The 25,931-nt window shown below is 48.5% G+C and overlaps 13 protein-coding genes across 13 annotated transcripts; 6 read left to right on the top strand and 7 right to left on the bottom strand.

Annotated features, from left to right (window-relative positions):
• Positions 1-237: 237 nt before the first annotated feature.
• On the top strand, positions 238-3,485 carry CNBC1110 (hypothetical protein; the record flags this gene model as incomplete). The annotated part of the gene is made up of 3 exons (XM_771525.1): positions 238-471; positions 539-883; positions 939-3,485. 3 exons carry the CDS (start codon positions 238-240, stop codon positions 3,483-3,485), a joined length of 3,126 nt encoding a protein of 1,041 aa, XP_776618.1.
• Positions 3,486-4,143: 658 nt separating this feature from the next.
• On the bottom strand, positions 4,144-4,993 carry CNBC1100 (40S ribosomal protein S19; the record flags this gene model as incomplete). Its single annotated transcript, XM_771524.1, has 4 exons — positions 4,144-4,252; positions 4,312-4,522; positions 4,589-4,731; positions 4,971-4,993. 4 exons carry the CDS (start codon positions 4,991-4,993, stop codon positions 4,144-4,146), a joined length of 486 nt encoding a protein of 161 aa, XP_776617.1.
• A 133-nt stretch (positions 4,994-5,126) lies between these two features.
• On the top strand, positions 5,127-7,776 carry CNBC1090 (hypothetical protein; the record flags this gene model as incomplete). The annotated part of the gene is made up of 4 exons (XM_771523.1): positions 5,127-5,194; positions 5,425-5,974; positions 6,033-6,470; positions 6,523-7,776. The coding sequence occupies 4 exons, from the start codon at positions 5,127-5,129 to the stop codon at positions 7,774-7,776; spliced, it is 2,310 nt and encodes a 769-aa protein (XP_776616.1).
• A 167-nt stretch (positions 7,777-7,943) lies between these two features.
• Positions 7,944-8,559, bottom strand: CNBC1080 (hypothetical protein; the record flags this gene model as incomplete). The annotated part of the gene is made up of 3 exons (XM_771522.1): positions 7,944-8,066; positions 8,126-8,206; positions 8,269-8,559. 3 exons carry the CDS (start codon positions 8,557-8,559, stop codon positions 7,944-7,946), a joined length of 495 nt encoding a protein of 164 aa, XP_776615.1.
• A 769-nt stretch (positions 8,560-9,328) lies between these two features.
• Positions 9,329-11,297, bottom strand: CNBC1070 (hypothetical protein; the record flags this gene model as incomplete). The annotated part of the gene is made up of 3 exons (XM_771521.1): positions 9,329-9,772; positions 9,835-10,378; positions 10,459-11,297. 3 exons carry the CDS (start codon positions 11,295-11,297, stop codon positions 9,329-9,331), a joined length of 1,827 nt encoding a protein of 608 aa, XP_776614.1.
• Positions 11,298-11,572: 275 nt separating this feature from the next.
• CNBC1060 (hypothetical protein) lies at positions 11,573-12,355 on the top strand (the record flags this gene model as incomplete). Its single annotated transcript, XM_771520.1, has 3 exons — positions 11,573-11,587; positions 11,641-11,931; positions 11,999-12,355. The coding sequence occupies 3 exons, from the start codon at positions 11,573-11,575 to the stop codon at positions 12,353-12,355; spliced, it is 663 nt and encodes a 220-aa protein (XP_776613.1).
• A 39-nt stretch (positions 12,356-12,394) lies between these two features.
• CNBC1050 (hypothetical protein) lies at positions 12,395-14,000 on the bottom strand (the record flags this gene model as incomplete). Its single annotated transcript, XM_771519.1, has 2 exons — positions 12,395-12,728; positions 12,802-14,000. The coding sequence occupies 2 exons, from the start codon at positions 13,998-14,000 to the stop codon at positions 12,395-12,397; spliced, it is 1,533 nt and encodes a 510-aa protein (XP_776612.1).
• Positions 14,001-14,510: 510 nt separating this feature from the next.
• Positions 14,511-16,114, top strand: CNBC1040 (hypothetical protein; the record flags this gene model as incomplete). The annotated part of the gene is made up of 4 exons (XM_771518.1): positions 14,511-15,128; positions 15,194-15,565; positions 15,680-15,851; positions 15,939-16,114. The coding sequence occupies 4 exons, from the start codon at positions 14,511-14,513 to the stop codon at positions 16,112-16,114; spliced, it is 1,338 nt and encodes a 445-aa protein (XP_776611.1).
• Positions 16,115-17,254: 1,140 nt separating this feature from the next.
• CNBC1030 (hypothetical protein) lies at positions 17,255-17,948 on the top strand (the record flags this gene model as incomplete). The annotated part of the gene is made up of 6 exons (XM_771517.1): positions 17,255-17,258; positions 17,310-17,358; positions 17,422-17,478; positions 17,564-17,633; positions 17,712-17,781; positions 17,863-17,948. The coding sequence occupies 6 exons, from the start codon at positions 17,255-17,257 to the stop codon at positions 17,946-17,948; spliced, it is 336 nt and encodes a 111-aa protein (XP_776610.1).
• Positions 17,949-18,237: 289 nt separating this feature from the next.
• Positions 18,238-19,795, bottom strand: CNBC1020 (hypothetical protein; the record flags this gene model as incomplete). The annotated part of the gene is made up of 5 exons (XM_771516.1): positions 18,238-18,849; positions 18,934-18,984; positions 19,044-19,213; positions 19,290-19,529; positions 19,597-19,795. The coding sequence occupies 5 exons, from the start codon at positions 19,793-19,795 to the stop codon at positions 18,238-18,240; spliced, it is 1,272 nt and encodes a 423-aa protein (XP_776609.1).
• A 375-nt stretch (positions 19,796-20,170) lies between these two features.
• Positions 20,171-20,834, top strand: CNBC1010 (hypothetical protein; the record flags this gene model as incomplete). Its single annotated transcript, XM_771515.1, has 5 exons — positions 20,171-20,180; positions 20,247-20,381; positions 20,459-20,549; positions 20,613-20,731; positions 20,785-20,834. The coding sequence occupies 5 exons, from the start codon at positions 20,171-20,173 to the stop codon at positions 20,832-20,834; spliced, it is 405 nt and encodes a 134-aa protein (XP_776608.1).
• A 133-nt stretch (positions 20,835-20,967) lies between these two features.
• CNBC1000 (hypothetical protein) lies at positions 20,968-22,027 on the bottom strand (the record flags this gene model as incomplete). Its single annotated transcript, XM_771514.1, has 5 exons — positions 20,968-21,090; positions 21,156-21,389; positions 21,460-21,542; positions 21,608-21,679; positions 21,739-22,027. The coding sequence occupies 5 exons, from the start codon at positions 22,025-22,027 to the stop codon at positions 20,968-20,970; spliced, it is 801 nt and encodes a 266-aa protein (XP_776607.1).
• Positions 22,028-22,686: 659 nt separating this feature from the next.
• Positions 22,687-24,059, bottom strand: CNBC0990 (hypothetical protein; the record flags this gene model as incomplete). The annotated part of the gene is made up of 7 exons (XM_771513.1): positions 22,687-22,747; positions 22,812-23,020; positions 23,082-23,245; positions 23,292-23,378; positions 23,429-23,653; positions 23,711-23,810; positions 23,871-24,059. 7 exons carry the CDS (start codon positions 24,057-24,059, stop codon positions 22,687-22,689), a joined length of 1,035 nt encoding a protein of 344 aa, XP_776606.1.
• Between the last annotated feature and the right edge of the window lie 1,872 nt (positions 24,060-25,931).

Genomic DNA, 25,931 nt, shown 5'->3' with positions numbered 1-25,931 from the left:
AAGTTTACTTGAAAAGTGGGAATATATGGAGGATGGGAAGATATTAGACATTTCCATCCATCTCATCCTCTTCGAGTGCCGTCTTTCACCTTGATGTCATATATTTACGTAACTGTATTTGTTTACATCTTGTGCTCGTCTGTGTGGTTTCTTTCGTTTCTGTCGAGTAGCTAATTCGACAACACTCGAATTCCCTAGATGCTCCACATATAGTACTCGGAACCCCATGCGCCAGATATGAGCAACTACGAAAGGCATTGCGCCGCATGTCTTAAGTCCCATGGCGCAAAAATTCTACTGCAACAGGATCCGTCTGGTTTCTGGGCTTGTCCTCGGTGCGGGCTTGTCGATGAAAGCACTACCTCTGCCAGAGCTCTTGTCGACTTCAACGAACATGGAATTCAAGTAGACGATGATGTTAGGGAAACCAAGAATCCCAGATGGAGTGACTGGAGGGAAGCGAAGTTCGAGGTCAGTTTCTGCTCCCAACGATGACGGTCGGTAACTGACTGTCGAATATTTTTGTATGTGCATACAGGAACACGTCAACGACCTTTTAAATCTCTATCTAGGAATGCCAGATGTTCGTACTGGCATCCTTGGGCTTTCAGGGGAGAGTATTCGTACGACTAGCAGAAAGTGGTTGGACCGTATTCTCGAAGCGGAGCGAATGTACTATCAGCAAAAGCTTGGACATCGAAAGGCTGGCCCAAAGACTAAATTCAGGGTTTTGATAGCGATCAAGATGGCTCTGGATGAAAGTGCTTTAATTGTCATCAACAATAGATTAAAATCGGAAGGGTTAAGTATGAAGACAAGGGAATTCTCTGGGTCTGCGAGAGGCGATGAAAGGTTGCCCATTTTGAGCATTCCACAAATTTCTGTATGTTTCTCACCCTGATCTACGAATGGTCGGCTCACATAATGTGGACCTACAGGAAAGAGTCAGTAAATACCCTGTTGGAAGTTTTGGTCATATCGATCATGAGAGCTACCTCCTCGTACTCTATCGCCGCTTCACCCGGCTTTTACGCAATACCCCTACACCTCTTGAAGCCACTCTCATGTACACCTCTGAGATCCTGCAGCGTCTTCGAAACATCATGGATACACCTCATGCGGAAAGGGGCCCCCTTTTTCTGACCAAGCCTCAGGTAGGAAAGACCCACCGTGAGTGGGGAGAAGAGGAATTTCAATTCTTTGAAAACCTGGATTGGGCGAAAATTCTTCCCCAGGCCTTCCATCTATACCAACTTCAAGAATGCGTCTGTCTTTGGGGTGCTCGTTCGTCTCCGAATGTGGCTATAGCTTTGACTTTATGGGCCATTCAAGCTGTGAAAAAAGAGATCGTCCCTTCCTTCTCCCTCCTAATGGAAGAATTGGCAGCTCCTTACGGCCAACAGAAATGGGTAGCTCAAGAGCGTTTCAAGGAAATGCGTAACCTTTTGGTTGCCTGGTCAACCTCTATCATAGACGCTGGCCTAACATTCCCTCTCCTTCCTCTTCCCCCTAAAGGTGTTATTGGGGATGGTGTAGCAGGTTATGGCAGTGATCATCGCAGAGGAATCCCAGAAATGGACATGGCCGTCGCCGTTCTTCCGATCCTATCTGATAATTGGCGCCGTATACTCAAAGCCCGTTTCAGGACGAGGCGCGATATTATGCCGCTGAGCGATGAGGTGTATCTAGCGCGCAAAATGTTTGTTTTGCGGTGTGAGGCATATGCCACTTTGCTCAATCCGAAGGATAATATACCTCCTCATCTACGGGCACCTGCTCAAGGGCGCGGCGCAGGAAGAGCGAACCCGGCTATTAAAAAGTTCAAGGCGTATGCAGAGCAAGCGCGAAAGGAAATTGACACTTTTGAGCCGCTTATTCGAGTTCGCATAGACCCCATTGTTGGATCACTTGAGACACCGGACAATGCCCACTCGCCGAACCCTCAAGGCATCGCTAATCAACGGGAGCAATCATTGTCAGTACAGGCTCTCTCAGTTGAGAGTGCTAACTCGCGGGACGGAGAAGTAAACGAAGATCAGTTTACAACTCTGATAGAGCCTTCTCCTTCGAAAAGCGGAGATGTTCAGCGTGCGATTGCATCCCCTATAAATGAGCTTGAAATGGAAAGAGATCAACCTGCACCCCAAACGGATGATCGATCCACAACCCTTGCTCTAGCAACCTCACGCCAATCCATTCCTGCCTCTCGCGGTCAGTCTGTCAGCTCCAGTTCCTCCGCCACAGGACGGCTGCAGCGTGTTTACCCTGCACCACTTCTCCGTCCTTCTCCGCCACCTAATATATATACTGCTTCTCCTACTCCTCTCATCAAAGTCCCTGATCCTCGAACCGCTTCGTCTCGTATGCCGTTCTCACTGGCAGATTCATCAGCGAGACAAAACAATCAAACCGATGCGTCTGATGACGCTCATGTTGGCATACTAATCCGAGAGCGAGATGAGTATATCAAATTCCGATATTCTACGTACTTAGAAACAGGCCATGTGGTCAGCCCGGCCTGCGAAGCTTTCATGTGGCAATGGTTGCATCGACAGGTTGACAATCACTCTATGCCGACTATTATAACAGCCGAATACCTTTCATCTATTGGGATCAAGGGCGATCCTAGACAAATTGATTTAGGACTATGGATAGAGTCTAAGAAGGGCGTTTGGTCCCCTGTTGAGTGCCTTCTTCGAGCTGGCATCAAGCCCAATGAAATCCCTCAACAACATGTGCCCCACTCTCTACTCCACCTTAAATTCCTTTTAAATAATTATCTCGAATATCAATCGGGGACGGGGGTGTTAGCCCCTGTTGGCGAAGGAATTGACGATGATCAGCTGGAAGAGGAATTGGACCTATTATTCGATAAAGATGGGGGTGATTCTTTTGGAACTATCTTCCTGAGCCCGTCAGAGGTCGAAAAGAGGAAAAAAGAGTACAAAAAGATGGGAATATTTGACGATGAGGAAGATATGGATGCTTGGCGAAGTGGTCACGTCATGAGGTCGGTGCAAGCAACAAGTTACCTCGAAGGACAGGAGGAAGAGCAGTCCACGGACGAAGATTACTTTGCCCCAATCCCCATCCCCTCCCCCTCCCGCTCGGGGTCACCTCGACTACATTCTCCGGTACATGAAGTAGAAGATCAGCGCCATGTTGTTCGACAAGACATTGAACGTATCAGGTCAGCCGCGACACGTAAGAACAAAGACGAACTTGAAGCGCTGTTGAAATCCCTAGGAGAAGGCGAAGACTTGGATGCAGAGGCAGAGAAGTATGAGGCATTGCTGGGGGGGATCGTTGTCAACGAGGCCGATATGGGTCTAGGGTTTGATGAAGAGGACGAGCATGATGAAGAGGATGATTGGGGGAAGAAAAAGGGGAAAGGGAAGGGGAAAGACGTATCTAATACGGCTAGTAAGAGAAAAAAGTTAGATGACGAAAAGAGCAGGAAGGATAAGAAGCGCAAGACAGCTTGAGGAAAAAGTTTGTCTAATCTATTCGAAGCAGGGCAGAGGGTTAAAATCAAGAGATTATAATTGATTACTGTACTGATTGCCTTGAAAACAAGCATGATGTATGTTAGGGTGAAGCAGACACGAGAGTCACTCTGACCGCTGATTCATTCGTACGTGAGGTAACTCCGGAATATCATTTGTAAGACGAGTCATGGCGGTTTGGTACTCAGAAGAACTGTGGTCTATGACAAGACATCGCTTTCAACACCTGAAATTCCTGCTGATGTCCACCCATATATTGAGAACGACCTAGAATGATCTGCTAAAATGTCTTATTCTTACCATCAACATCTCGTCAGTCATCAAAGGGATTAGTGAACGTCAGTATGCAGGGATCTTTTAAGAAACGTTGACTGGATAAGATGGAAGTAAGAGCGAGTTACGAAATGTTGTCAGCATATACCTTCCAGTCCTCTACCAGTCAATGTCTCATTATCGCATCCGCACGTTCACACTTCCGTAAAGTCTGATCCATCCATCTGCCAAATACCAGTGTGCCACAATGCCCTTGCTGTGTTCGTTTGGGTGTGCTGTGTAACATGTCTCATGACCGAGTGAGAATGAAAAGAAAAAGAGACGAGAGCTGCAAAAATCCCTAGCATAGGAATAATCCCAACGTTTACTCCTCGTCAGCCTCCTCCTCCTCCTCCTCCTCTTCCTCGTCCTCCTCTTCCTCCTCCTCTCGCTCGGCCTCAAGAACGGCAGTGGCGATTCGGTCGAGGTCTCGCCTATATGAGTCGTCAGCATAACATGCTTACAACATGTAGTTGATATAAAATGGACGAACATTCCGTCCTGGCTGATCTTCCTGCCTCCGTCAGGGGCAGCCTCAAGCACACCAATCTTCTCAAGAGACTGGACAACGGTCCTCTGAACACCAGTGGAGGAGTCACGGTGGTGGGAAGGTCGGGTGCCTCGTCGGTTCTTGGTACCGTGGAGCTTGGCAAGGGCACCGACACCGACGTGCTTCCTGAGGTAGATGTGTCGAGCGACGGCAGCTACAATTTTGTATCAGTATTGATTGATCCCATGATTCCTCCAAGTCTTATCCGTCTAAAACTCACCAGCCCTCACGTAGAACCAGTCAGGGTCGTAAGGAGCCAACTCCTTTTGGGGACCGGTCTTAACAATGTCGACCCATGTGGGGATCTCGAGCTTGCCGGATCGCTTAAGGTGGGAAGAGTAGGCTTTGATGAAGGCCTCGGCACTGAACGTTGAAAATTGATAGTAGGATAATTTGAAGGGTGTCGATAAGGCGGGGAGAGCAATATGTCAGCCTTGTCTTTAGATTCTTTCGAGCAGCATCACTCCTTCCTCTCTCTCATCCTTGCTTAAGTTCTATTCCATCCTCCTTGGAACGCCGATCCTTCTCCCTGCCATTCCCATTCCATCCAATGCCCATCTCATGCTCTCTGATGCTGTTGGCTAGTTGGATAGTGCACTCACCTGATGTCGCGAACACCCGGCATTTTTGATTGATGGATAGAGTAAAAGAACTTTTTGGCAAAGCTGCTCGAATTGAAGAAAATCGCTCCCACACACACCGAACCTGCCGCGACGAGAGACAGTAAACGGGATTTCGGCGTTATGAAGCAGGTATAGATGAGGTGCCGAAGCGTGGCGCTCGTTTGGCGAGAATGGAAGTGGAGGGGCGTCGGCGATAAGAGACAGTAAATGGGCCGACATGTTCGACCAGTCGAAAGCCAGTTGACGTAATATGTGGTGATTTGCTTCCGATGAGCAGGCGTGGGAATCGAAGTAAAACGGAGGTCCCCGTCGGTGGAGGTGGGAAGATTTCTTTGCCTCTTCGTTGCTCGTCGTTGTTGACAAGTTATCCATACAATTATAACAAAAATGTAAGCTCTACAGACCGCCAGTAACTAAAACTGACATGTACCAGGTCACGCCTCATATTCCTTAACCTTCCCTCGACGCTCAACCCTGACACCTTTCGGAAGACCCTCCTCTCCCCTGCTACCCTCAAATCAACGACAATTACCGATACAAAACTTGTTCCAAAGAGACGATTTGCTTTTGTTGGCTACAAGGACGCAGAAGAAGCCCAGAAAGTTAAAGAATGGTTTGATGGGACGTATGCGTTTGGTGGTGGAAAAGTCAAGGTGGACTTTGTAAAGGATGAACCACTCAAGACTGGGGATAAGCTAAATAGAGGCGAAAAGAGCAAAGAGAAGCGTTCAAAGGAGGGCAGGGATAATGTTCAAGAGAAGCAGGAGCCAAACAAGAGACTTCAGGAGTTTATGAGTGTTATGAAGGGCGTTGATCCGGCAATGGCTTCGCCTGAAGCGTCTACCTCTACTGCCGAGGGTACCAAGAAGGAGAAGAGCGTAAAAGGAAAGGAGAAGTCGGAAGAGCCAGAGGAAGCTGAGGCAGACGATGACGATGCTGCATGGCTTCGACGACGTCAGGCTGCTCTTGAAGGCGAACCATCTGTAAGTTACAGCTATTGTCTTCTTGCATTTTTAGAATAACCTGACGATTAAAAATTAGACTCCTCAGCTATCCGCAGATGAACAACTCATCCTCTCCACCAGCCGTCTTTTCGTACGAAATCTCGCATTTATTACAACCTCCGAATCTCTCTCATCACATTTCTCGACTTATGGGCGTATAGACGAGTGTCACCTCCCCGTCTCTCAAACGACTGGTGAACCGCTCGGTACAGCCTTCCTTCAGTTCCACAACGCCGAAGACGCACTTGCGGCGTATAAAGCTTTGGATAAAACGATTTTTCAAGGTAGGCTGTTGCATGTCTTGCCTGGAAGGGCAAAGCCGGGACAGGAAGGTGCTGCCGCAGGAAGCGGGGTGGTAGATGGTAAAGTGCTGGGCAAGAGGGACGAGGGAAGAGGCGAAGTCAAAAGCAAAGTGGATGCGAAGAGGAAACAAGAGAGTGCCAAGGGTGTCAACTGGGCTTCGTTGTACATGAACGTGAGTGTCCTCTTGTTGTTACATGGATTATTTTTGACAGACTTGATTTTAGAGTGACGCCGTTGCCGCCTCTGTTGCCGACCGGATGGGTATCTCCAAATCCGAGCTTCTGAACGCCGACTCTGGCAACTCTGCCGTAAAACTCGCTCTTGCCGAAACCACCGTGATTGAAGAAACCAAGAAATACTTTGAAGAGGCCGGTATCGTGCTTGAATCCCTCCAACCCCGTGTCCCCCGTTCTCAAACGACCATCCTCGTGAAAAACATTCCTTACGGCACTTCTATTCAAAGCTTGACCGACCTTTTTGCCCCGCACGGTAAACTTACGCGGGTACTCTTGCCGCCTGCCGGTACTTTGGGTGTGGTCGAGTTTGAGAATCATATGGACGCTGGCAGAGCTTTCAAAGCGCTCGCATACCGCCGTCTGGGAAACGCAGTGCTCTATCTCGAAAAAGGTCCTGTCGGCATGTTCAAATCTGAAACCGCTCCTGGCGTTGGACCCATAAGCACGGAACAAAAGAGAGAAGAAGAAGCCAAAGCCCTTGCTGAAAAGGTGGAATCCCTTCCGGAACAGCCTGACCCCACGGACGAAGCTGGTTCAACTCTTTTCCTCAAGGGTCTCAACTTTACCACAACCACCCCTCATCTCCAGACTGTACTCTCTCATATTCCCGGTTTCTCTTTCGCGCGTGTACAGATGAAGCCAGATCCCAAACGACCTGGGGAAAAGCTCTCAATGGGTTATGGGTTTGTCGGTTTTAAGACCAAGGAAGCAGCGACTAAGGCGCTCAAGGCTTTGGAAGGATTTGAAATTGATGGGAAGAGTTTAGAAGTTAAGTTTGCTCAACGAGGTGCAGAGGATGATCGGGAGACGAAAAAGGGTGGTGACGCTGAAGGTGGCAAGACGAAAAGTACCAAGGTGCTCGTCAAGAACTTACCGTTCGAAGCTACCAAGAAGGACGTCCGTGAGCTTTTCTCGGCATACGGCCAACTCAAGTCCCTTCGTCTCCCCCGAAAAGCTGTCCCCACCTCGACCGGTGCCCAGTCCACAAGAGGTTTTGCGTTTTTGGAGTTTACCACCCACACGGAAGCCGCGCGAGCGATGGAGGCGCTCAAGCATACGCATTTGTTAGGACGACATTTGGTTTTGCAGTGGGCGAATGAGGGGGAGGAAGTGGATATCAAGGGGTTGAGAGAAAAGGTGAAGGGTGAGGTTAGAGGGATGGAGGATGGAGGGGATAGGAAGAGGAGGAAGTTGGATTTCAAGGGGGGTAAAGAGGATGAGATGGATGGTTTGGAGGTGTAAAACTCGCTGGACTGTTCGTTTGTATCTTTTGACCTTATGCCGGTCTAATGCATGCTATGATTAAAATGCAGATTGATTATAATTTATGGATTGCTACAGAGATCTCTAATATCTTTTAATATGATTACACCTTGGCCTGCCTAATCGTACAGCAAATCGAGATCGTCTTATCGACCCTCGGGGTGACTAGAGGTGTTCAGAGGCGATTCACTACCCTTTTCGCCTTGCTTTCCGGCGGGTCTTGACTCTTCGGGGTTGGCAGGAGATTTGCGAGTGTAGTCTTTTCCAGTCTGGAACATTCAAATCATGTCAGTTTTGACTACACGATTTATTCAAGGAAGAATCTTACCTCTTGCTCAACTCCTTTGGCGGCTGTTTCTGGATTGGCATCTTTGTTGAACGCGGCATTAGAATGAGACACATCGCTCGGCTACATAACACGAATCACTCAGTATATGTTTATGGCTCTTTCACTTGGGACAAAACACTCACCCCAGCTTCCGTTCCTTCAGCCTCTTCGGGGTACGCTTCCTCTTCCCTCTTGTTCTCTGCATATCCCCTCTTCTGTATACCGACGGATCGATAATATGATGAGGAAGGATCGTAACCGCGCACGCTCAAGTTGGAGATTGTTCGGGTTCGAAGTCGAGGAGGTGCAGCGGTGGAGAACTTGGCAGAAGTGGAGGGGATGGTGGCGAGTTCAATCGCTTGCGGGCCGGGGGTAGGGGGAATGATGGGAGTGTGGAGAAGAAGTTTAAATGTGCGCTTCGCGGAGAGGAACATGGTTGCGTGTTGTGTGGGTTTGTATTACAGTACGGGTTGTGATAACGTTGAGAAGACAGGGGATTGAGGAATATCAAGCTTATATAGCGATCTGAAAAGGATCCTTTTATGGAGGATGATGGAGCCATGGAGCCGACGGACGTAGCCTAGGTATGACGTCATTACGTCATTTTTTATTAATTCGCTTAATCATCATTAAAGGGGCCTCGGCGCTCGGCGGCCGCAGCTCGGACATCGCCGCAAGTTCGCGCTGTTCATTCATCATCCATCAACATTCATCATCGTCCGCCCTCCGTCGGTCTTCGTCTTCCCCTTCGATGGTACTATTACTTTCTTCTGCCGCTCTACTCCTATTTATCGTATATATACCTCTCTATCTCTGGATAAATAAAAAGGACCCATACCTACCGCTTCTCTTATCTCTATGTCCTGCTTTCAATGGGCCGTCCACCAATTTGCGTGATGATGTCTTTGCTTCCCAGTACGACCACAGTTGATTTGTCCAACATTCAGGCAGGAAGACATTCGCTACTTTTCAATTGTAGTCTACGATCCAATCATTTACAATGATCAGAAGCTAACTTGGTTGATAAAGTGGCTACCGATATATAATGGACAAAGGAACTGACTGTTTGGGGGGGAAAAAACATCACGATTCGGGCGATACGACGCAAGCAAAAAAAGGAAGAGTAATAAGGGAACGACATGTGTATTCAGAGACCCAAAGCGAAACCAAAAAATTAAACACTTTAATGCCTACTTTACTTTTTCACCTTCTTCTCTTCAAAGGCGCTCCAGCTCTATTATTCCTCCTTACCTCCCTCGTTCTCTCCATATCCCTCTTCTCCATCTCCTCCATCGTCAACTCTACCAAAACCGGCCCAAACTCTTCTCGCTCCCACCAATCCCTCCAAACACCTACCAACGCTTTCGCTCCCCCTTTTTGGTTCACATTCACCCTCGGCTGTGCTGTTCCCTTTTCCCACTTGGCTTGTTCGACAGGGTGTGTAGCTGCAAAAAGGTCGAGATCGAGCGCGTCACGTTTATGTTTCAAGAGTTCTTCGGTGATGGCACATGTGATGGCAGGGATGGCTTCGCCGGTGAGGCCGAGTTCGGTGCAGTAATGTTTGGCGAAAAGGGATGGTGGAAGGGGAGAAGAAAGGTCCCATTCGATGCGGTCGCGCAGGAGGTAAGAGTAGATTTGGACGTCAAGCTGATGGCATGTTTTAGTTCTTCCATTGAGGTAGTGGAAGATATGATGAGAAGTAAACTCACGTTGACGATGATACGGCAATCGGGCTCTGCCCAATTTCGCTCCTTGTCGTCTTTTTCTTCCCTCTCCCTCTTCCTCTTTCTCGATCTCTCCTTGTCCTCTTTCTCATCTTGCCCTTGTTCTTGCTCTTGCTCCTCTTCCACTTGTCGTTCCTTGGATTCATCATCTCCACCTTTTATCCCATCTCCATTTTCAACTGCATCATCCATGACTCCCTCAACCTCTTCATCACTCCAGACTACATCATTCTCCGTCACCTCTTCATTCGTTACATCAATTTCCGCCGCATTCTGATTCTCCTCAATCTGTTTTTCAATTAAATCTTGGATTCTTTGCGCATAAGGCGAGATTGGGATCCCGATATCTTCGCAAAAGATGATTGAGAATTGGTAAGGAGTGATGAACGGTTCGTTCAGATTCCATAGGAAACGATCTCGGATTTTCAGTCCTTGTTGATCGGGATGGGTAGATTGGACGTCAAAATCGATGGTTATGGGGATAAGCATCTCGGGCCGTTCGGCTTCTTTTTGCAATTCATCTTCTGACCTGTTGAAAAGAGAAAAAGAAAAACAGGTTCTTGTCAACCACGATTCCTGAGTATTTCTCCTGGGAGAAAAGGGACGCACTTGTAAACATGCTTGGTCACACCTGCAACCTGGCTCCTCACCCTATCTCCAGGGGTCCTATCGCCCAACCACGTCCATCCCCTATCCAATTCCTCCATTTTCCGTCTCAATTTCCCCGCCCTCATGGCCGCTTGATGTTCAAGCCCACCCACAACTAACGGCGCCGCGCTTTCCTTCCGACTCCCTCCTCCGGCAGCGCGCCTTCGCCGTGAACCGTAATCTACATCATCCGGATCAGAAGCCGCTTCCCCAAAATCATCCTCCTCTTCCGAAAAATCTTCATCATCTGACGCCTTTTCGGCATAGTTCACCACCCTTCCCCTTCTACTTGATCCGAGTCCTGCCCCAGTTGCTGCTGAAGCGGCCGTCATGCGTCTAGAGGAGGGAAAGGGAGCGGGCGAGTCGAATCGCGGGGTGCTCGTTCCACTGCCTGAAAATCTACCATATCCTGGCGTACTGACGCCCCCGCCAAAAGGCATCTCCCTATCCAACTCTGCCAAGAACGCTTTCCTCTCCTTTGGCCCGCCCGATACGCGCTCAGGTTGTATCAGCCCGGTCACTCCGGTCCTCAACCTTGACGGATAAGTCGTGTAAAGCGCTTGGGTAGTGGGTTGAGTAGACAGCGATGGGTCAGTTGTCTTTTGGCCTGGTGGAGGGAGGAAGAAGGGACATGGTCCGGGAGGGTATGTCTGAGGATGTTGGTATACGGCTGCTTGATGGGAGAGGACTGGCACTGGGGCCGGAGATGGAGCTGGGCGTGTCGAGGTATAAGAAGTCCGGTTTGTGTAGGAGTTTTGGATGGACGGGGTGGATACCCGTGTACGCGTTGGGTACGCCATTTCGTAGACGGGAGAGATGGAGAAAAAGACGAAAGATGCCATAGATGTGCTTGAACCGAGAGCAATTGTCGATTACCCTGATTACGTGGGGGCTTAATTAAAATACAGGTATGTTTGTTAGCGGGTGGAGTTATTGAGAATCTCCGTGTTACATAAGCTTTCCCGGCTCATTCCAATCATCCATCCGTCTCCGCCGTCGGCTTCGTCCTCAGCTTCTTGCTTTATAGACGAACTCGCTGTCGATTTCACTACTCTTTCACTATCGCCTATACAACATGTTTACAGGTCTCGTAAGCCCATATCACTCTCATATTATTCACGTAAATGCTCATCTCCTCCGCAGATAGAACATACATCTACCATCTCCGCCATCTCCCCTTCCACCTCCACCTCCGGCTTCACACTTACTCTCTCCTCCTCTGCGCCCATTCTTACAGACTGTCATATCGGCGATTCCATCTGTGTCAATGGCGCCTGCCTTACCGTCACTGAGTTCGACTCTGATTCTTTCCAGGTTGGGCTCGCACCCGAGACGCTGAGGCGCACGAATTTGGGGCAAGTAAAAGTGGGTGACAAGGTTAATTGTGAGAGGGCGATGGCTGGGCATACGAGGTTTGGTGGGCATATGGTTCAGGTGAGTAACCCATTCCTTTTACTTTCAATGGGAATGGAACAGCTGAACAGAACGCGGGGGAGTATAGGGCCATGTAGACGGTACAGCGACCATCATCTCGAAAATCCCCGATGGTGACTCTATCCGGTACACTTTCCAACTCCCCGCCACCACCACGCTTCTCCCATTCATCATCGAAAAGGGGTACATCACCATCGACGGTGCGTCACTCACCATCACCCACGTCAACGACGCCCAACGGTCTTTTGGTATCATGCTCATCGCGCATAGTCAAGCAAAGTTGACGTTGACAGACAAGAAAGAAGGGGATACGGTCAATATCGAAGTGGATTGTGTGGGCAAGTATGTTTTGGGAAGTGTGGAGAGAATAGAGGGGATTGTGGAGAAGATCGTGGAGAGAAAGTTGAAGGAAAAAGGATTATAAAATTACTTTTATGCAGGTAGATCCATGCAAACACATCTGCTACTCTTCTATCAAAAACTCTTTGATCTCATCCTTCATCTCCCTCCTCCCCATCTGGCGTCTCTTCACACCTTCATTCACCCAAACAGGTAACAATACAGGCTCGTCACCATTCACAGTCAAACCCGCCGTTTGGGCCTTTGCCTTTGCCTTGGATACAACCGTCGGAGGAGTCAATGTTGTCAAACATGAATAACATAACAATGGCGCAAGCGCCTCGGTCTCGCCATGCTGAGGCTGTTGTTGCTTGCTGATCGCCGTGGGTTCCGTTTTAGTCGACAAAAAAGTCAACGCTGTACGGGACTTCCATTCTAGCGCCGAGGGATCCACAGGCCTATAGACATAAATCAGCAGCTTGTTCTTCTTCTGTCCCCCCACCCCCAACTTCCCCGGCTGATATCACTTACATTTGGCAAACAGGACAATAAGGCCTATCCTCCTCCTTGCCAGGAAAGACCAATTTCGCTCCTGTTCTATTGATAGTCGATACCGTCGCGGGATGGCTAGCTCCCAGTCCCGCGATAAAATTCTCCGTCAACATCTCCAAACTCTTCACCCCTCCTTTCGTCTTCCCAGCCGCAGGGGGTGGACCTGCAGAATCCCAGTGCCGAGCATTGTATGTGAATGAAGAAAGGGAGCGGAGATGGCAATAGATGGCTGCTTCTTTTGCCGTCAAATCCGACATCGGTTTCAGCCATGTAAACCCAATATTCTCTTTATTTTCTCCTTCCGCTTCTGCTTCCGCAGAGGTGATGAGGTGCTCGAGAGAAGATAAAGCCGGTTCGGCACGGACAGCTGCCAATTCAAGAGGGAGTTGCCACCCCCTGCCCAATGCTGTACCGCTGATCAACCTCTCTGCCTGCCTTGTCGACGTTTCCCCCATAAGCACATGGGAGATATGAGGCAAGGTGTGGGCGACGGTGGTTAACAGGGAAGAGAGGATGTGGGAGAGGAGCTGTGGGCGGGAAGAGGGAGGGAGAGAGCTGAGGAGGTTACGGAGATGGGTGAGAGGTGTTGGTGATGGGGACGAGGAGGAGGACGGAGAGGAAAGAGGGAGTGCATGGTCCTTGAGATCCACAGCCCATTGCGCCGCTACCTCTTGCTTGTCGTCCCGAATAGGCAGCCCAGCCAAAAGCCTTAACCGATTTCTCAGCCCTCTATCAAAAACGTCCTCCGCCCTAAGACCCACCCATCCCAACCCATTCTCCCTCCCTTCCACCCACTTCTTCACCTCCTCCATCCTGGATCCTTCCCGTTGACCTTGACCTTCACCTTGACGTTCAATCTCACCAACCACACTCGAGAAATCAACATAACATACCCACCCCTTTCGCCATACAGGTTCCTTCTCCCCCTTTGTCTTATCAACCACCCGATCATCACCTTTCCCGATATACCGCCTAGTCAATAACAGATCCAAAAGCGTCGTAGATCCACATCCGGTAGAGAGAGCGATCAATGCCGACCCAGATTGGGCGGGCGGGCGATAGCCGGACGAAGCGGCGCTTCTGGAGGACGTGGGAGATTTGAGTGGAGGGTGGAGAGATTTGGTGAATCGTGAAAAGACTGCTGCTTCAAAGCATGTCCTTTTTGTCACAAATGCCATATGTTAAGCGAAATAAATTGTGGTATGGCAAAAAGAGGACGTACTTGCAGAACGTGACATTGCGAATAATGTACATGCTCTTTGTTTGACGGCATTTTTGGCAGATGGATTTGTCTACACGACGAACTTGCCTCCGGCCTACCAACGAGTTAAACTTTCTCCAATCAAGTAGAAAATAAACAGATACTCACGAGGCATGAGCTGCTCCTGTTCTTGGGTATCGTTATCTCCGCAGGACATTTTGTGGTTCTGGTTCTTCGTAGAGATCGTGAAAAAGTTGTAAATGGAGCTTTCAAGGAGCCAAATAACCGACGGCAAAAAAAAGAAGAAACAACTTGGCCCAAAAAAAAAAGGCGAGACCATCATCCACCAAGTCCCCCGCGACCCGGAGATGAAAGTCCGGTGCGGCCTTGCACCTGGCGTGAAATAATCCTCAGCAAAATCATCTATTCTTTTGCTATTCCCTCCACTTTCCAAGTCCACTCCGCACCATCATTATCACTGATCGCCATGCCCAAAGATCCTCCAAAACGACGAGGAAGGCCACCTCATGTGTACAAGTCAGCACACACTGCTCCTCCAGTGACAATAGGACATATGGGCTCTACTCTCACTAGCATGACTACGACTACCACCTCTCCTCCGGAAATTCATACAGCTCAAACAACGCAGATTGACGCTATATCTCATGCTCTGACACTTCATGAAGCTCAAATTCATAATCAATCCTTACCCTCTGATGGTATCGATGAGCAAGGGGGCGAACCGACAGCAGGAACAGCAGCAGCAGCAGCAGCAGCAGAAACAACAACAACAGAATCACTTGAACCACAAATTCACATAACACCGACTGGTACTTGGGTGGGACTCCCCTTGAATCCACATCGAGCTGCCGAAAGACAGGCGCTATGGGATCTTATCGCCTCTTGTGATTACATTGTCGGTACTCCGGCTGATGCAAAGGCAGATCTGAATTTGGAGGCCCTCAATGGGCTCCAAAGTGCAAAACTCGACGCGACGATGAACAATGGGTTCGTAAAACCCACAAGGCAGAAGAAGATTGAAGGGCCAGATTATTTTTCGCAGGTGATCAATGTAGAAGATATACCCAGATTCTTTGATGGTTTGGTGCGTTCTTCAGACTATTTATGGCGTGCTGCAATTTTTTGACTTTTTACTGACACATTCAACAGCCGCACGATTATAATGTTCTCTCCCGTGCTCGCATGTCGTGTTACTTTCGGATCATCTGGCTCGATCCGCCAGGGCTCATTCCCACCGATATTCGGTGCCGCCACATACTTGTCTCTGTCGATGCCATGGCACTTCGAAATAACCCAGCAGGGTACGTCTACAGGATCATGTTCAAATGTTCAGGCTCTTGTATGAGGATGGATGAAGGATCGTGTCATCTCCAAGAAGGAAATACAGCCAACGAGTCGAACGAGTCCGCAGTTGTCGAAGCTAGTGACACTCTTCCGAATGATCAACCTGATCAATCGGGAGAAACTCGAGGTCCCAAAAGCCGCAAGAAGCGTCCAGCTGCTTGCGACTCCATGCTCATGGTAAGTAGTGAGCATCCCTCCCATCCCTTCCATCATCCCCGCCTTCACTTCCACCGTCCCAATTCCTCCCCCTTGATCTAGCTCTGAAAAACTTATACTTTGTACCCTACGCAGCTGGAAATGACAGCCCGCCAAGCTGCAAACGGCCAATGCACAATCGTGCGTCGTCGTCCCGAATTCCACCCCGCCGGACCCGCCAATGCTCTCAGGATGTCAGCGTATGTCCGTAGTGTTCTCCATGAGCTCGCGGCTCAGACTGGGATGCCACATCATCGGCTTCGAAATGGTACGTTGGTCGAATCGATAAACTCCTTCCCCTTCTCCTTCTCTCTCACCTCTGAAATGTTGAGTGTAAGTGCTGATTTTTTTGTAGAATATGAAGAGAGGTTGAGATATGCGCCCTATCCAGCCATGTTGGAGATGCATTTACCCCATCGTGCCCCGAAACCCCGGCATTACCCGAGTGTGGTAACGACTATCACCAGAAATCAAAAGCCAAATACCGAAGGATCAGGCGACCAAGAAAGCTTAGATCGTGTGCGAGAGTAGCATAAAGTTTAGCGTGTATGACTGACTGGTAGGAGAGCGGCATGCGGCTGGTCCATCCTCTTTTCCGATGCTGCAATCGGGCATTTATGATCTACTGTTGTATTATATTGCATTTACTCTATGACTGCATAATGCAAGTTGATGTCTACAGCGTCGGCGTATAATTCTTTGGTGGATGGACTTACCAACTGGCTGCTTACAATGCAGCTGGACTATCTGCCCAACTTCATTGGAGTAGCATAAAGTTTAGCGTGTATGACTGACTGGTAGGAGAGCGGCATGCGGCTGGTCCATCCTCTTTTCCGATGCTGCAATCGGGCATTTATGATCTACTGTTGTATTATATTGCATTTACTCTATGACTGCATAATGCAAGTTGATGTCTACAGCGTCGGCGTATAATTCTTTGGTGGATGGACTTACCAACTGGCTGCTTACAATGCAGCTGGACTATCTGCCCAACTTCCTTGTCCGTTGTCTCCAATCCAGCCTTCAGCATCCCAGCTGTTGGACGTTGGAAGTGTCGGAAATCCAGGCTTGACGGCGTGAACAGCATTCTGCGCTCCGGCAATCTCGCGACGCCGGGGTAAGTTGCGTCATCGTTGACCCGATCAGCAGCGAGGCGCCGTTGGCTGCCTCCACTTGTTCTATTTCTGTATTCGTGCGCAGGATCGTTCCCTCCTGTGCTCATACACTAGAGACGACCCCGAATTCCCCCCTCAACCTTCTGGAGCCCGTCAGAGAATCCGAGTGTTTGTATGGTCTATAGAGAAGAGAATGGTGAGCCGTAGAAGAGCTGGGTAACCACACCTCTCTTCGTCTCACGTCTTCAACGCGTGCACCCGGTCACCATATCACCATGCAGCAGTCTGGACACAGGCCACACGGGCTGAGTAATACAAACCGAACAAAGGATCTCCGAATCAGGGGTGACACGCCATGGTTATTTTGATCACGTTTAATCAGCAATCAGTAACGGCCTGCTGCCACGCGAGGGAGGCTAAGGCTATGCATGGCACACCCTCGAGTCCCCGGTCTCCCCTATATAAAGCCCACCTTTTCCCCTTTCTTTGTCTTCTTCTTCAGCAACAACGACCTGTTACGCTTCTTAACGACCTAACACCAAACACATCTATCTCAATGGGTGCGTGTCGTCTGCTCTCTGCTGCTTGGGGATCTATTGACATCCATACAGGCCTCTTTGACTTCTTTAACAACGACCCTTCCGGCCGAGACGAGGTCTAGTACGTTCTTGTGTTTTTCACAAAAGTAATTCTATTATTATACAAACTAACAACTTGAAATAGCAACCTCGATCCTAACAACCAAGCCCACAAGGCCAAGCTCTCTCACGAGCTCATCGGGTACGTCCACGATCCACGTTGTTATCTCTGTCGGGGATCTGCCCGCTTGTTGTGGAGATCAGTGACTGATTGAATGCGTTATCAGCGGTGCTGCCGGTTTTGAGGCTATGAAGGCTTATGAAAACCACGTTGCCAGGAACGGCAAGCCTCCTTCTGTACGTTCCACCCTCCTTTTTAAAAATCACACATTCAACTGCTGGACAGCGTTACTGACGACACGATACCCCTTGCAGCACGCTTTGGCCAAGCAGATGCTGGCCGGTTTCGCCGCTGCCGAGGTTGACAAGCTTTTCGAGACCAAGGGTATGTCCCCATAAACTCTTTTGACCTTTTTTTCCTTGAGGAGCTTGGCTTGGATACTGACGGTGACTCGATGGAAAATAGGTCTTGACGGCTGGGACCGAGAGGAGGCTAAAAGGCACGCGAAGGCTCAGGCTGAGCAGGCTCTCGACCAGTCTGGTCACTATTAATAGACCAACAGAAAGCAAAAAAAAGAGGGGCAACTGTTGAAGGCTAGTATAACATTGTTAGCATGATATGAAAGAAGATTATACCAATACTCTAATGCTGCAAAGTTTTCGATCATGGACCGATTCCACAGGCTTGGAGCTTCTTGATGTTTTTCACGGGTGACTTCATCTTTCCATTTCTGGCATGATATGATAGTTCATCAAGACCTAGATGCGAATTAAGTATAATGCAATACAACAATCTCCCAATATCCTGTATCTCAACTCTCTACTCCGCTCCACCCACCTTCTATCTCCTCAACTGACCTTGGCCTACACCCGCGCCGGGCATGGGACTCGCCGACCTACTCCCTCCCTTTGATTTCTTCATCTGTGCCGACTGCACATCCGCGCTACCCGGTCTTTTATTCCTATTTGGCGGGAACTGTCTCTGCCCCGACTTCGAAGCCGAGACCGACGCCGATGGCAATGTCCCGCCTCCCTTGCCCCCCCCACCACCGGGACCTCCAGGGCTTGCTACAGCGGATAAAGGCATCGGGCTTGCCGACCGATTAGGCAGTCCTTTCCTCCCACCCCCGCTTCCTTGGACTTCCATACTCGCCGGACGTTGTTTCGAGCTCTGTGTGAATGGTCTACCACCTGGACCAGCACCCGTAGCTGGACCATGTCGAGCAAAAGGATGAACACCTTGAATGCCACTTCCGCCCCCGCTTCCGCCTTGACCCGGAGGAGCAGTGCCCCGACGTGCGGTATTGGCCCCTGGAGGGAAACCGCGAGTAGGTGGAGGGACAGGTAAGAGGGGTGTACCAGGTGTGGAGGAGCGTCCTTGGCTGTGACCGGGGAAAGTAGCGTTGATAGGTGAGATGATATCGGCTGTAGTTGTGCGTGCCGCTCGTTTTCTCTGTTTGAGGTTGGAGGTTTGAGACAAGAAAAGGTTAGCCAAAGAAGAATGACAGAAACGGGTTTTTATAATATTTTGACGTACTCTTCGCTTTTCTTCTGCTTCCCTGACACCGGCTTTTTGACCACCGGCGTACTACATCCAATCGGTCAGATATTTAAGAATGCCAACGAAGGAAAGAAAGCAGTACTTACCCCATCCTGCACAGTCCCCGGTTCTAACTTTGCAATCGCAAACGCTTCCTTTGGAAGAGCTTCTATTGGCTCTTGTGATAAGGTGGGAGGAGGTGCAGACGGGTAAAGTACATCGTTTAGTAGTGGTAACAATGAAGGGTTGTCATTCTTGTATCCAAGCGGTGTTGGGTCTACGAACATTCCATAAGTACATTTCGCCTGTCCTTCCCCAACGTGTGGTTGTCAGGTTGTTTAGATATCACTCACCAATACAATCTTCAATCAGATGCTGATACCCCTTTTCCATCTTCTTCCTTCCTGGCATACTTGCTCCCTTCTTCTTCCCTCTTTGGAGTGTATCATTACCATCGGCTCCTGCTCCTGCTCCTGGTTGGCTTTCGTCTCCCGGTAGGTCGGCAAAAGGCCGGACATAGGTGTTATATAGGGTATCAAGGTGGAGTAGAGATATGAGATCTTGAGATGAGTGGATTGGTTTAACAGGTGCAACTAATATCATACAGGAATCATTAAACCCAGAGGCCTTGTGAGATTAAAAAGATACGAATGCGCTTACCGTCCCAATGAGGCATGATAAGTCTCGCTGTCCCTCTCTTCCTCTCATCTCCATTTTTCATCTCTGGTCTCCCAAGCTCAACGCCAACACCATTCTCCCCATCCATCATCTCTACATCTCCATCCGCCTTGGTAAGATCTCCATTAATACCTTGCGCGTGTGGTGATTTACTGCTTTCACCATTTTGGATGATATCCATGACTTTTTTTTGGGACGATGGGTCTAGCACCACAAGAGAGGGGACAGAAGTGGTGTGTTCAGCGCAAAGTTGGGATTTGTCGCTCCGGGTCGTGCCTTTTTTGCTCTTTTTCTTTCTGCAAGCTTTTCGTTCGGTATCGATGGATAATCTGTGCCCGTTGCCCCTGGGGAAATGCCAGTCGTGGCGTGATGTCAATTACGAAAAAAATAAAAGTGGACGGAGGAATGAGGAATGAAGAACAATAATTAATTGGATACACGGCGAAAAGCAGCAATTATAATTACGGTCAGTCCGCCGAAAGACCTATTTCCGCATGGACATTCTTCAACTGTGCGTTCTTTATCCCAACTTTGTTAACAGATACTCGAAATAACTATGTCATCCTGTGCGTATAGTGCTTGCGTATCCTGACCGCTGGTAAGAGTACAGCTATTGACATATCTATGTATAGTCCTCCCATCTGCAACAGCCGGTATCCTCCCTTATTGGCTACTCCTGACCTCCGTGGCCGGCACTTATAACGCCGTTCAAAACTACTTTGTCATCTGGCAGAGCAAAGAAGTCTATGCCGGGAAGGCTGAAGAGAGTGAGTTCGCTTTTCGGAGGGTGAGACGAGCCTCGAGACTGATGAGGAACATCTTTGTTGGGTATCCGCGATCAAAGTGACTTTCCTTGCTGGACGAATCTTTGGTGCTTGGACTTTACTCGCCAGCTTGATTCGAGGAATGGCTTCTTATAACATTAACGATCCTCTGTAAGCTATTTACTTCTGTCACTTGGTGTATGTATTAAACAGGACTGATACTTTTGCGAGTAGTGTGTACAACCTTGGTATCGGTACTTATGCTCTTGCGACCTTCCACTTTACAACAGAACTGCTCGTGTTCAAGTCTGTAAAGCCCAATCGAGCTTCGATTGGGCCTCTCATTGTTGGATGTTAGTTAGATGTTTGGACAGCATAAGACATGACTGACAACTTCACTTTGCAGGGACGGGTCTCATTTGGATGCTCACACAGAGAGAGCACTACACTGCTTAGATTCGGATCTTCTTACCAGCCAGAGATCAAAAACAAATTCTTCAATTGGGTCCATGCATTTTTCACCACAAAGTAAAAAACATATCCTACAGTCTGGTTTGAGAAACAAAGTCGTGTCAATAAATCGCGCGTTTTACAATTTTGCCTTGCCCTTGCCCTTACCCACCCGGTTCCAGAATGCCTTCTCAGCATCTGGAGGTCTGGCGACGGGCCGGTAGGACTGCGAAGATTCCAGGATCGGACGAAACACCCCTTCCTACTCATCAAATCAGTTTCACTCTCAAGTATACTTATGACATGATTAGATCAAAACAGACGAACCTTGATAAGACCCCAACTACCAGGAGCCACCCGAATCCCTTCCTTCTCCCCCAGTTCAACGGCTTGCTCAATAACTTTATCTTGCTCAACGACCTTGTCTACCAGACCTATCTTGAGAAGCTCGGGCTGAGTCCATCGGCGGGCGAGCAAAGTGTCTCGGAGATGCTGAGGGTCGGGGATACGATTTGCAAGGAGGGCGCTAAATGAATTTGGCAGCGGGGAGCCAAAAGTGATCTAGTGTTTACAGAATCATTAATCAATTTTATAGGGTTTACAGATATTAATCGAATGAGAAGGACTTTACCTCATTCATGCACATGAAACCTTTTCCAGATGTGATGATACGATAGTCACAGCAAAGGGCTAAGACCATACCTCCCGCGAACGCTTTGATAAATCAAGTCGTCAATATATGGGTATCCTAGCGAACCACTTTAAATTCCAGTACGTACCATGTCCATTAATGGCAGCTACCGTTAGTAATGGAAAGGTAAGTAAACGCCACATTACCGGGTCATAAACCTCTACATGTATTCTTAATCGTTAATATCCCAACATTTTGCCTAGCTCTTTATGCACTCACCTTCGAAAAAGTTGTTGATCTTAAGCGAACCTTCAAAGTCCAGCCCATTACTGAAGAATTTTGGCAATCCACTTGTAAACACCAAAGCACCCGCCCCCTTCCCTGCATAGCCTTCCCTCTTCTTCGGATCCATATCTCCTCCACCAGCTTGTCTCCATTCAATCTCTACAGCATCTAGAGCATCAGAAAGCTCGGATAGGAGGGCAGGGACGAGACGGTTGTCTGGTGGTGAGGTAAGTGCGATCTGCCAGACAGTAGGTCGCGGTCTTGTGAGTGCGATGTGGGGCATTCTGGTGAAAATTATCAAAGTCTTTCAGGAGACTGGAAAAGTTAACGAGGAAAAAGTATCCATGTGAAGATATGAAGGCTTGTAAATCATCCGTCTGTCAGTATGTTGGTCGGTCGTTTGAGCGAACGGATGTCCCTCCGGTTGCAACTAGTGGGCAAGTAGCCGGATGGGGGGCGGAATCAATTCTCCGCACCAAGTATCTATTCATCGTCGTCAATTTCTATCACGATACTATTATAGCCACTCTTCTGCGGTATCCAATGTATGTAAGAAGGATCATAATGCACCTTTTGGACATGGGCGGGAATTTGTTCGGATCAGCCAGATCGTCATTTGCGCATGCTGGCGATTGATCGAATCAAGCTTGAGCCCGGAGGTTGAGGCGCCTACACATCACTGCAGTGAACAGTAGTAATGAACCGCCGTGGCCAACTTGGACTGAAAACCGGGCGCTCGCCGGCTCATTGTCAGAAGAACGAAGTAGCATTGATCTAAGGAACACGTTTTCATTAACTTCGGCTTTTCTCGCGGTGAAGATCGGTGTTCAAAGTTAAGGATGGAGTGAGGCGCTGAATGAAATGTAGTACATCTAATGACCCTTTACAAAAAATACCTCTAGATATGAAATGCTACTTGACTAATGAACTCGGCCCATATCTCTACTTTTTCTCAACTTTAGCAGGGGTGTTGACAGGGTTGACAGGTAGCCCAATTTCCATACTATATTTATGGGGTCAGCGTTATGCGATGTGCCACACCACGCAAAGTCCGAGGCGAGACTCACTACTGCTTTACATTGGCAAATACCTCCCGCTCCCCTCTCAACATGGTCCCCTTTGTGAATGCTCCAAGATGTGGTTGTAAGGTGACGTTTTTCATGCTGTATAGGGGTGAGTCGGCACAGGGCTCGTTGGTAAGAACATCAAGACCTGCTCGTCGGACCTTGCCAGACTTGAGAGCTCGAATAAGGGCTGGTTCATCAATTACAGCTCCCTACCGCGATAGTCAGTATTAGTGTCTGAAAGCTTGCTTCGAATGGCAGGATTTAATTTACTCGGGCAGTGTTGACGATGTATACCCCATCCTTCATCTTCTCAAACTCTTTGTCTGAGAGGATGCCTCGTGTCTCGGGGGTGAGAGGACAGTTGAGGGAGATGACATCAGATTGAGCGAGGAGTTCATCCAAAGAGACAAAGGTAGCTCCGAGCGTCTCTTCCTCTTAAAGAATGTTAGTTCTTGTCGGACATACTGTGTATACGCGCACCTTCTTTGGGCAAAGGCTTTCGGTTGTGATAGAGAATCTTCATATTCCAAGGCTTGGTCTTCTTGGCCATGCTCTTACCAATAGCACCTACTTCAAGTCAGTCACGAAACTTCGACTGGTTTCATTAGGACGCTCACCCAATCCAATAAAACCAATAGTCATTTCGGTGGGGTCATCTGTCAACTCAATGCCTTTCCTCCATTGACCAGCCCTGACGCTAACTTCAGCTTCGTAGAGACCTCTGACGGCAGCGAGCACGAGTAGGATGCCCATATCTGCGGTAGCTTCTGTGACAGCATTGGGGGTATTGGAGAGGTAGCATCCGTTGGCAGCCAGCCACGGGTAGTCGACATCGTCGTAGCCTTTTGCAAGATGTCAGTCATGTCGTCATACCAAGTTTTGGAAAGACATCTATTTACCTGCACCGCCTTGAGCAAAGAGACCACAGTACCCAGGCTTCTCAAAGAGGGGACCGAGCAAGTCGGGATGGAATGGAGAGTAAGCGGCAGTTCCGAAGAGCTATAAGATGCCATGAGTCAACAACACGACATTCAAGAAGTCCGGTCACGAGGAACATACGACATAAGCAGCATCAAAAGGCCCCTGTTCGTCACAGAGCCTCTTAATCTCTCGCATGACTTGCTTGCGCTCGTCTGGGATGAAATAGTGAATATCATACTTTTCCGCGAGCTCTTTCCATTCGGGAATGGCAAAGCGAGGATACCCGATACCCAAGATCTTTCGGCGAGGGGCGACGGTGACGGTCATTGCGAGTGTTGATGAGCTTGTTCACAAGAGGATGAGAGATAGAAGATTACGTGAAGCAGATCCAAAAGAATGGAATAGTTGGATTCTATTTAAATGCAGAGATGAAGGATGAATGCATGCATCTAAAAAATCCCCATCTTAGCTCTTGTCGTTATCACGCCATGTCTTCGGCCAAATCCGTCGGGCAGATACGAAGAAAGTCTGCTGTAATCAGTCGCAGCGAACGATAATCTGATTTCGTGATGAGCATAAACGGCCTGATTGGCTGAGTTTGCAGCCCGAAGAATGCCAAATGTTCCTTCGCTTCGGGAGCCGATAATGGTGCAGTCGGGATACCCAGGACAATATTTATCAAGGATTGCGAGCTTTTCTTCCGATCTTCGTTAGTATTAATTGGACGCAATATTAATAAGGATGGAGACAGTTCTGCTTGCAGTCGAGTATAACTTGCTGCATGCCGGGATGCGGGATCCTCAGCAACCGTACTCGTGCTCTAGAGGAATGTTTGTAGCGCCTAAAAATGATCATCCTTGCTAGCGGGCCGTAGAGCATAGCTTAATCGATCGTGCATCGATAGCCCTACCAGACGGAGGAAAGAGATTCGACTTTCGCGTACGTAAGTAAATAAAAAATGTAATAAATTAATTAAGAGCTCAATAGATAAGATTGGCGGAGAAGAGCGGCAACAGACGACGACGACATAATAATAATACACCTGCTGCCGATGATAAGCTTTCGGTCTTTTCGTTAATTCGTTGGCACAAAAGCCGACTGGGCTGCACAACCAATTCTCAAACGTGTACTCTGGTAAAAGTACTATCAATTGAAAGAAAACAAAAAGGTGAAGTTGTCGGGGGTTGAATCCCCTACTTCCCCCACACATAAATTCCTGCTTCTCACTTTTTGCGAATCTCAACACTTTTCGCCATTCGTAAACAACCAAGAAAGCCACCACCACATTATACCCTCTCCATGTGGCGCATTCAATCTTTACATATTCTAGGGCAGAGGCGGTAAATACGTAGATGGCAAAAAGAGATCTGTTAACGCTATCCGACGGGATAATGCATGAAAGCAGATACCAGCCCATGGCAGAGCGATGATTCGTACGCCGGTGAGGTATCCGTGGAAGGTGCAAGAGCCAAAAGCTCTCTATTCTCTCTGGATCACTCCTTCCATTAGCTAGGCTAACCGCAACTAACCGACATCATACCATCGGAAGGATGCGAAACATTTGTGAATTGTGGAGCTTCGAATTGCGACCGTTGACTATAAGATATATGGTGTTATGGGCCAAGAGACTTCGGTCGCTGAATTCTGGAATTCACGAAAAAAAAAAAAAAAAAAAAAACCCCCCTATATAGGATTGCGAAAGATTTCGTCGAAAATAAGCTTTAAGGGTCAGCCACAAAAAAACAATCAACGTTATTTGAACGCCACTTTAGTCATTTGGTTCCTATGTTTTTTAAACTACTAATAAAGTAAACACGGCACGGAACGGCAAGGCGTAAAGGCGGCGGATGACTAGGCTGGGCCAGTTGTAATGCATCTGCGGAATCCCCGATCTTCATTGGGCTGGAAGATTCTTGATTTATTTTCATTATTATCTGGAGTTTCTGGGAACTATTTCGGACACCCCCCCTATTTCTTTTGGGACACCCCCCCTCCTTCTACTTTGGGTAATTTTGACAGAGCAGCCGATAGATAACACCATGGACCCTGCAGTGCATCCCTGAGGCCCTTATGCCTGTTATTTACGTAACTAAATGTTCTTTTTCGTGCATAGTAAATTCAGTCCTCTAATATTATAAACATCTATTCTTCTTGTGACATCTATTCCTCTTTCGACATCTATTCATTCTTCCTTCGCCT

The sequence above is a fragment of the Cryptococcus neoformans genome, chromosome 3, assembly GCF_000149385.1.
Source record: "Cryptococcus neoformans var. neoformans B-3501A chromosome 3, whole genome shotgun sequence".
Classification (NCBI taxonomy): domain Eukaryota; kingdom Fungi; phylum Basidiomycota; class Tremellomycetes; order Tremellales; family Cryptococcaceae; genus Cryptococcus; species Cryptococcus deneoformans.
The sequence above is the reverse complement of the archived record's forward strand: the minus strand, read 5'-3'. Positions and strand labels throughout refer to the sequence as shown.